Consider the following 9,679-nt stretch of genomic DNA (forward strand, 5'->3'; position numbering starts at 1 on the left):
GGGGGGGGGAGGTGTCCACCAAGCAGGGCCAGTGTGTTAGACTCGCTGGGGCCCAGGGCAGAAAGCTGAATCCCTACCGCATGGGGCTGATGCCCAGGGTCCTGAGCCCTGCCACCCAGGACTGAAGCTGAAGCCTGAGCAACTTAGTTTTGCGAGGGTGCCCCTGTGGCATGGGGCTCCAGGCAATTGCCCTGTTTTGCTACCCTTAATGCCAGCCCTGACTTTTACATGCAGAAAACTAGTTGTGGCACAGGTGGACCATGGGAGTTTTTAATGGGGGGGGGGGGAGGTTCCAAAAGAAAAAGGTTGAGAACCCCCATGCTACAGCACACCACAAGAAGATCAAGCAAGCCAACACCCCGATGAGAGGGATCCATTCCCAGCGCATAGAACAGGGATGAAAGGGGTACAGTTAACAGACTGTCAGCAGAATGGAGATGCTTCTTTGCCATAAAGCAGAAAGCATCTCATGCCAGCTGACCCCTAGAAAGCATCTTCTATAGATACAAAGCCAACTTGCAAAACAGCCTGTCCCAGGGCAAAGTCTTCCCAAAGGCTCACCCCAACTATCCCAAGGAAAGTCACTGTTGATTAGCTAGGAATGGCACATTTCACACAGCTATGAGATGCATTATCAAGATGCTCTGCCCTCCTCTTCCCAGTGTGAAAATCCTAAGCCCCACAAAAGCAGAGGAACTTTGCTACAATTCTCAACAATAGCAAATGATCGATCCCCCCTCCCACCCACAGAGGGAGAAAATATCTAGCCAAAAAAATAATCAGTGGTGTCTTGTTTCGGTGCTTAGATGAAAGACACTCATTGGGACACTGTTCCAATTCCTTCTCATGTGCCCCTAATGTCTTTTACGGAAGAGCTGTGAAGCTGTAACACCAAAAGAGGGTGCTGCTGATTGGTGGTTTAGTTAAAGATCACTCAGAACTAGTCTCACTTGGTAGCTTGATTACGAGACTCATTTCAACACAGTTTTGGTAACTTACACTAAGCAACAACCATGTTTTTATATGGCTGCTGGAAAGCAGTTGCCCTGACTAGTGGAAGCAGGGATTTTTTGCCTGAGAAGTGTTGCTTTAATGGGTTTTTATAGCAAAGTATGGTTGGTTCACCTCACTGTCAGTAGAGAGAATGCTCCTGCTGATCGCGGTTCTAGAAGCCACTTAGCTGCCTCATTTAAACAGGATGGTAGCTTGCATGGCCTCACTCAAAGTGAAGGCTGGACTTGTAATGCACCCCCCTCCGTAGCTGAGAGACTGGGCAGCCAGAGAAGAGTTCCATTCTTATTGCACACAAGCAGCAGTTTATTCCCGGCTTCTTGTGTTTGACAAGACACTGAGAAGCGTTGAGCAGAAGAATCCTTTGCGCTGAGAGAGCTGGATGCTCAGACGGGCTCTTTGTCCATTTGGGAGCTGACTGGTGCAAGAGAGACCAGGCAGGTCTTAGTGGGGACCCTGCCTTTGCAAGAAAGGTAGCAGCAATTACACCGTAGGGAGCAAATCTCCTCGGCATGGGACTGCTACGATGCAACCTACACAGCAGCCCACAGTGTCAGTACCAAGTGGCCAGTCCCATGCGCTGCCAGACTGATTGAGGGAACGCCGCTGCCCGAGAGCTCATATCCTCATCTTCACCCTCAGCCTGGAACGCAAACACGGTAAAGCAAAGCAAAGCTCGTCTAAGCCTTGCAGACAACATCCAAAGAATGCTTTAGGGATTCCTCCCGTCTGACAAACAGTGCTTTAGTCCACCTACAAATAAGGAGGGATCCAGGGGAAACACCTAGAATTCCAGCCCTCAGCTTGACCAGAACAATGTACTTAGTCACCCGCTGAAGAATGAAACTAAGGGCAACAAACTCATTTACTGTTGTTCATTAATCCCACATATCAAGCTCCTAATCTGAAGGGTCCTTACAGAACAAGCATCTGAGCTCATAGGATGTGCTTTATTACTTCACACCGCTAGCTACGGAAGAAAAAAATTAACTGCATCTGCAAGAGCCTCGTTTACACCGTTTCCAATTCAAGCATTCAAAGCAGTTTGACTGTCAGATATACTCTGCTGTTCCAGCTCGCTCTGTCTCCAAAGAGCATCTGAACTTGCTACTATGAGCCTATTAAGCAGATTCAGCTATATACCTTGTGCAATAATTCTATGAATGGATGAGTCACTTCCCTTCCCTATTCACGTATGTATGAATGATGCGAATACATGCAAGACTAGAAGAAAGTCATCGAGTTCCAATAAGCTGCCTGGTCACATTCCTCAGTTGTCGTCCCCTGAGACTCCTCCCGCCACCCCCACCCCCCAGTACTAAATGCAATTAAGTTAATTAGACAAACAGACCAGTTGCCCTCTTATCCCAAGAGGCCCACTCCCAGTTCAGAGCTATACAGATGCAGAGTGACATCTCATTGCACAGGCTGAACAAGCTCACATTAGTAATGATGTCAGTATAAACCAGTGTTCTTCTTACAACAGGTGAGGCAGAGGCCAATCTCTAGCTAGTCTTTCACTGAAATGGACTTCGCTGTTTGCAGCTGTGTCTCTGGCCCCAGGAGCATGCTGAGCCACTGCGCCAGTCCCTGTGGCATCCTCTCCGCAGAGCTGAGCAGCCAGAGGAAAGGATTCTAGGAGGCAGCTGAGGTTTACTGGTTGTATGCGGCTGAACACAGGGATCACAACAACAAAGAGGATGACCAGCCCCAAAGCCATCTATTTTAAAGCCTCCCTTCAAACCACTGCATACACTGCATCCAATAAGTCTCCACCCAGGCCATACACAGGCCATCTTGTGGCTACGTTATTCAAGCTCCTTAAACTCATTCCTCAAGACTTCAGCTTCCCAAGTGGACTGCCAGCTCCTGGCTTGAACACACCAGCGAAATTAACACTAAATTAGTCAAAGGATGACATTTGCACCCGGGGTAATAATGTTTTGTTTCACAGTTCTCCTTTCTCTAACTCCTCTTCTTTGCTCCCAAGGCCATAGATTGAACAGTCCTCAAGTTAGGTCCCTTCCAGAACATCTCCCTGGTTTGCCCACCACTGCAACCACAAAATTGTCTTCGTTCAGCCACATCTTGACCAAACATCCTCATCATCTACCCATCTTAATTCTTGGCAATTCCCTTTTATAATCTTTTACAGCCCAGTCCCGTGGGCATCACAAATACCACATGCTTATGCTTCCTCCAGTGAAAGTCTCGCTATCACCCTCTCTCCATCCTGCCTTCTAGCAGCATATCCATTTACCAATCCTATTCACAGCTCCCTCCTGGTTTTTAAGTTTCATCTCAACTAAAGTTTTTTCTCCACTTTCCCTGCCTGCTCACCTCAGTTCCCCTTCCCAGAGCAGAGCTCTTTCATTTGTGCTGCATCCAGGATTTCTTCTCCACACTGCCTTAGACTTCCACCTGCAACAAATACTCCAACATCCATTCCCCTGTCCCCCATTCACACCTGGGACTGGTGTAGACTAATACTTTCTTTCTTGTTTTAAATGGCAGCTCTCTATTTCCATCTTCATACATCATTCCCCCTCTTCCTATATGAAATCTGTATTCAGTTAAGATCTTCTCTGCATCCCCTAGTAGCATGATTTCCTTCCTCTGACACTAGCAGTTTGCACTATTTTCCAGTCAACACCCTACACACCAGCCTTTGGAAGAGGAGTTTTGTAAACGCAAGAGATATGAAATGCTGCAGTTGTCTCAAACAGGCAAAGATCTTTTTTTTTTTTTTTTTTTATTATGGGTATACAGACAGATTTCTGGACACTTGAAACTGCCAGTGGAATTACAATTTGATTTGGGTTTCTTGCACTGAAGAATTTTTATAGAGCCTTCCTTCCAGCAAAATAACTAACCAAATGTTTGTAATTAAATAAGTGTGTTAGTTCATACACTTTTAAACATGTTATGTATACAGTGATTTCCTCCCTCCCCATAGCCATGTAAGGCCTGAACGTCTATTACATCTAACTAGCTGCATTTACAGTTACAGCAGTTGATGCAGCTCCAAGGTGTAATTACATCTCTACAGTAATTGGGTCATTTGATACCTTGTCAACATGCTAATCCATCAGTAAGCAAAAGGAAACTCACATAAGCCACAGACAATGCCACAAAAGGAGGACACTTGTGTTTAGGGACAAAGCCTTTGGTTCCTAGGTACCGTACCATGTTACTGTACTGTGGATGGCTTGTATAGTGTAGGTTTGCTGCTATACTGGGAACTCCACCCATCACAAATACTGTTAGAAACCACCACTATCTGGGTCAGATTTTTTAATATTAACAGGAGGTCTGCCTTATCACCCCTAAACACTTCCTTAAAGATGGCAGCCACACCCTGCTTAAGATTGCTTTTCTCGACTGCATTTTTTGCCTTGAAACCTCCTTCCACTTTAAAATCAATTGACTAACAAAGCCAACCCCCAAATTTACCTATACCTTGAAGCTTCCAAATCTCTAATTTTGACCACTTGCCCTCTGATTTTAGCTCGAAAGAATGCTAACCCCCCAAAAGTCCCATCAAGATGAGTCAGCCCTGCCAGAAACTGTGTCCATTCCCTCCCTCACAAAGATGACACTGAAATGCAGCTGAAGGATGTATTTGTCTACCATGCAGTTACTGGCTAAAGCCTTTCTCCAACACTCCAGTGTGCCATTAGACAACCAGCACTGATCATGCAAAACCCTAAGCTCCACCTTCCCCATACCACTCTGTTTTCCCAGCTCAGTTGGCTGGGGCATTTAGTACAAAGCATCCAACTTATTTGACTGCACAAGATAATTTCCTTTTCCGTTTCTCAGACAGCACCTCCCAAAAACCAGAAATGATCTATTTTAGAGGGGAAGTTACAGTCAAATTACACAGAGATCCCTGAGATACAACTGACCGCTCCACGTCTTTCAAGGCTTCTGTGCCTTCCCACCATAGGAACTCTGACCTGCTCACAAGAGCAGGAAAACTCCAGTGGATTCCCATCCATTGGAGATTGACTAAAGCAAGCACAAACAGCAAACGTGGGCTGGAAGGGTGACAGCTTAAGTATTAACCTGCCCGAATCACTTCCAAAATGAGAAACAAATAAAAGCTCTTTTGACCTGTGATTTTGTAGTCAACAACATCAGTTCTTGATTACACCACCTGCCAAAGAAAACCTGGGTGCTGCAGGTAGCAGTGATGAGAGCCTCAGCTGATGGCAAGCTCCATGAGCAATGAATGCACAACCCTATGTCAGCACTGCAAGGAGACAGCACAATCAAGCAAGTTATTTTTTGGCTGAGAGATCCTGACCGCTTCTGGTCACAGAAGAGTCTGCTGCACTTTATAGAAGACTATGGGTGTTAGCCCTAGTGTCCTTGCTAAATTCCAGCTCAGGTGATCGTAATCCATCTACCTAGATTTCCACTGCACTTAGACATGGGAAAGTTACTCTTCACTTCCTGCTGTGTTGCAAGGGCAGCATTGTCTCATTTTCTACTGCTGAGATACCCGGGCTTCAGCAGGAAGCGGAGAGATCTACACAGCTGCAGTTTTTCTAGATGAGATGCTAACAGAACAGTAAAACATTAGTCACTGAGGTACCGATTCCAGGAAGCCTTCGGTCACTGCCACTTCACACACCTTTAATATTCAGATGCCATCTTGCCATTATTAGGCCTAGTCTATACTTAAAAGTTAAGTAGATGTAGTTACAGCACTCAGGATCTGAAAAATCCACACTCAAACACCGTAGCTATGCAGACCTAACCCCCAGCATAGATGCAGCTAGGTGGATGGTAAGAATGCTTCTGTCAACATAGCTACAGTTGCTCAGGGAGGTGGCACTCTGACAGCAACAGAAAAACCTCTTCTGCATAGTTTGAAAGGTCACTACACCATAGGTGTTACAGCGCTGCAGCTGCGCCGCTGTGGTGTCCATAATGTAGACATGGCCTTAGGACCATAGGTCTGTGTATCCTATAAGCCTTGCTTGAGTCTAGTCACATGACAGAAAAAACCTGACAGAGTGGGGTCTTATGGTGCAGAGTGGACTATACTGTGGTCCCAAATTGCACCTACAGCACTTTAGACACCAAGGCTGTGGCACACTTCAGGATGATTAAGCCACAGAGCCGATGTCCATGACAAGGCCATGTTGAAATCAGGTCCAAAAGCCCCCTGGATTTTGACAATGTCAACAGGTCCAAAAAGCATACACATATACAGTACTAACAGTCATCTACTGTCCAGCAACCTAGCCAAGCCTGGTGATCAGCACTAAAATCATGGATGCCCTGGCTGAACAGCAAGTTGGACCCAAGACTTAAAAAAAGTTGGTCTTGTCAGTTTCCTTGTGCAGGAGGTCAGACTAGATGATCGTAACAGTCCCTTAAAGTCTATGAGTCTAAGAAATGGACAGTAATATATTCCTCCTCTAACTCCACTCAGCCAGGTATGCTCCATACTATGCTTTGGCAAAACACATGCAGCTAATTAAGCATGGCCACAAGATTCCAGACCAGGGGTAGGCAACCTATGGCACGCGTGCCGAAGGCAGCATGCAAGTTGATTTTCAGTGGCACTCACACTGCCCGGATCTTGGCCATCAGGCCAGGGGGCTCTGCATTTTAATTTAATTTTAAATGAAGCTTCTTAAACATTTTAAAAACCTTATTTACTTTACATACAACAATAATTTAGTTCTATATTATAGACTTATAGAAAGAGACCTTCTAAAAACATTAAAATGTATGACTGGCACGCAAAACCTTAAATCAGAGTGAATAAAAGAAGACTCGGCACAGCACTTCCGAAAGGTTGCCGACCTCTGTTCCAGACCATCACATTTTCATCTGCACAATGAAGAACTCACTTGTCCATGGACTAGTTAACTTGGAAAAAAACCCTCCACATTCTCTACTTTAGGCCTGAATGATGCTCACTATTTATAAAGATGGCCAGACTGCCCATTAATATAGAAACTTCAATGCGCATCTAAGTGCTCCACCGTATACGGGGAACCAGAATAGCACCACGCACATGAATATTCTGATTTAAATTCATAAAAGCAATGTCCGCTAAGCAAACATCGTGCAAAGCAGGGCATTTTAACAGTAAGAAATGCAACGGATTTTCAGTTCTTCCTGTCAATTAAATCAAGCATAAATCCATGAGCATACAAAAGGATAACAGGTCCTTACCTTGCTAACATTGAGTGAAGCTAAAGGAGGAGGGGTTTCCGTGCGGTCATTAATTATTTCCACTTCTGAAACATACTGTAAGTTTATGAGCAGGATATCTGCATGGTTGGGCTTTCCACTGGAAGAGGGACATTCTGGAGGAAAACAGCATTAAGGAAAACAAATCCAGGCACACATACTTAACAAGGCTAAAAAGACGATTGGTAAGGAGGGCTATTTGATGAAGTTTAGAGAACAAGTCAATAGAAGAGTTAGATTTTCAGCAGATAAGTTCTTCTACCACACTAAACCCTATAACATTGAAACAATTGGTCAGCAGTAAAAACCAGAAACAGTGCTAGCAACAACTATTTAAACTCAGCTGCTGCTAGCCTGGCTTCCCAGACCGTGGGACAGGATCTTTCTTTTGCTAATAATTGTTATAACTACATCGTAGACAACCTAGGATGCTGTGTGATCTACAGCATGCTTTTCAGGGGTACATACAACCTTGCCCATTCTAGTCAAGGAAGCTTAGAGGGGTTCATGTCATGGTTTCGGCTGTGGTGGGGACAAGGCTTTGCTGATCAGCATGGATATCTGTCAATAAGCCTTTGCTTATCTACATGGAGAAGCTGACCAAAATAAGCCACTGCTGAATAAGCTACTCCAGAACAGCTCTGTGTGGGTACTCATTCTGGAATAAGAGAGTGTGCATGGATAGTTATTGCAGGATAGCTATTGTGCTCTAATTTCATGCCCTAGCTTATTCCAGAATTACTTCCTCATGTAGACAAACCTTAACAGACACACACGAGGTCTAGAGTCTCTACCAAGATCAATCCCTTACTGCAGATGCCACTTGAAGCAACCTGAACACAGGTTACTCAATTAATACTTTCACCTAGATAATAACCAGGTGACAAGCTCTAAAGAGTCATAGAAGAGACCTTCCCATTCATTACCACATTTTAAACAACATAAACCTTACATGCATTTGAGGTAGTTTGACACTTCTAGAATGACAGAAAAGTGTGAATTAGACACCAGTTAGCCACCCCCAGAAAAACCTTTATAGAACTGACATTAATTCCTGCGCAATCTGTTCCTGATGAAGAGGGATAGTTAGTCCTCCTCTCCTTCATCTGTCTGCTAGAGTAAGCAGAGAAGAACATATCAAGGCAGAGAGAGATGGTGGGTTTATTAGTGTGAGGAGACTGCATTCGACATATGGCTCTGTGCATTGCCTCTCCACTCCTAGGAGGGGAGGGAGACTGGTCTCATCCATATAAATGAGACACCTGCAGCTTAAAAGCAAAGAACAATCAGATCTCCCTCCCACCAGACTAAGTTAATACTACAGCTGATACGAAATCCTCACCTGCAGAAACTCACATAAAAAGGGAGAAACTTAGGAGAGAGAAAACTGGGGAAAGGACATCACTCCCCACAGCACTGTGTCCAGATCACATACTTTTCCTCTGGAAAAGGATCAAAACCTGGCCCACAAGCTAGACCACTGACCCTACTTGCAACCTCCCTTTGGTATTAAAATCCACATTCTCCTCAAACCCAGATACCACTGCCTCCTCCATAAAGCTAGAGAGGGAGGAACCATTGTTAAATCCCACAAGGCAACCTACTCATATCGCCGGCACTTCCTTTTGAAGGTTCAAGGCAGCACTCCCCAGGCCAGCTCAGACACTGTCCTGACACCGGCTAGCAGCACCCAGAGGTGGGGAGGCTGGAGACAGAGCTCGCAGAGGCAGTGGCATGGACTTAGAGTCTGGAGTTTCTGTCTCTCACAGACGTGAGGAGCCTGAGCACACCGACCTTTGGGGCATCTTGCAAGGCCTTTCCTGAGCATGTGGCGAGAGGCCTGCATGACCTCTTTCAGGCCAACTTTTTAAGTGTGTCCAGAGAGGAACGATGGGCTCCTGTATTGCCAGTGTCTCCATTCCCTGCTTCTACCTCTACACAGCCAACAGTGGGCCACACAGAGAAGCAAGCACATATCATGCTTTCTCCACGCAACCTACCCAGAGCACCTACCCCTTGCCCTTAAATTCCCCCCCTCCAAGACACACACAAACACGTGTCCCCAGGCATGATCAGACTCAACCTCCCCCACCCAGCAGCTCCATTTTCCCTGTGGTGGCCTTGACTACCCAGCAAGATGCTGGCGCTTCGTATCGCCGTGGGCAGCCGGAGCGGGGCTGCGGGCCAGGTGTGCGGCGCTCGGGGCCGGGAGCGGCTGTGGGGCCGGCGCCGGCCGGGGTGGGGAGAGCCGGGGCCGGGCGGGAAGCTGCCAGGTGGGGTCACTGGGTGGGGGGTCGGGGCTCTGCTGTGGGGCCTGGGAGTCTGCTGCGGAGGGGCAGAGCAGCAGATGGGGGGCGGGGTGGGGGTGGTTATGGGGGGTGGGGAGGGTGCTGTCTGAGTCTATCTGGGCGCTGTAGTGGGGGGAGTGGCAATGCTGGCCCGCTTGGAGGGA

The 9,679-nt window shown here is 46.5% G+C and overlaps 2 protein-coding genes across 2 annotated transcripts in view; one reads left to right on the forward strand and one right to left on the reverse strand.

The window, feature by feature from the left end:
- LSM12 (LSM12 homolog) overlaps positions 1-8,835 on the reverse strand; it is a 16,891-nt gene extending 8,056 nt beyond the window's left edge. The window contains exons 1-2 of the mRNA XM_032791285.2: positions 8,832-8,835; positions 7,210-7,343 (exon numbers count right to left, since the gene is read on the reverse strand). Coding sequence (XP_032647176.2) covers positions 7,210-7,343; positions 8,832-8,835 — 138 coding nt within the window. The remainder of the gene's footprint in view (positions 1-7,209; positions 7,344-8,831) is intronic.
- The window catches only part of G6PC3 (glucose-6-phosphatase catalytic subunit 3), a 147,534-nt gene that overhangs the window by 125,314 nt on the left and 12,541 nt on the right, over positions 1-9,679 (forward strand). The window lies entirely within an intron of this gene.

Source organism: Chelonoidis abingdonii, chromosome 21, assembly GCF_003597395.2.
Source record: "Chelonoidis abingdonii isolate Lonesome George chromosome 21, CheloAbing_2.0, whole genome shotgun sequence".
NCBI lineage: Eukaryota > Metazoa > Chordata > Testudines > Testudinidae > Chelonoidis > Chelonoidis abingdonii.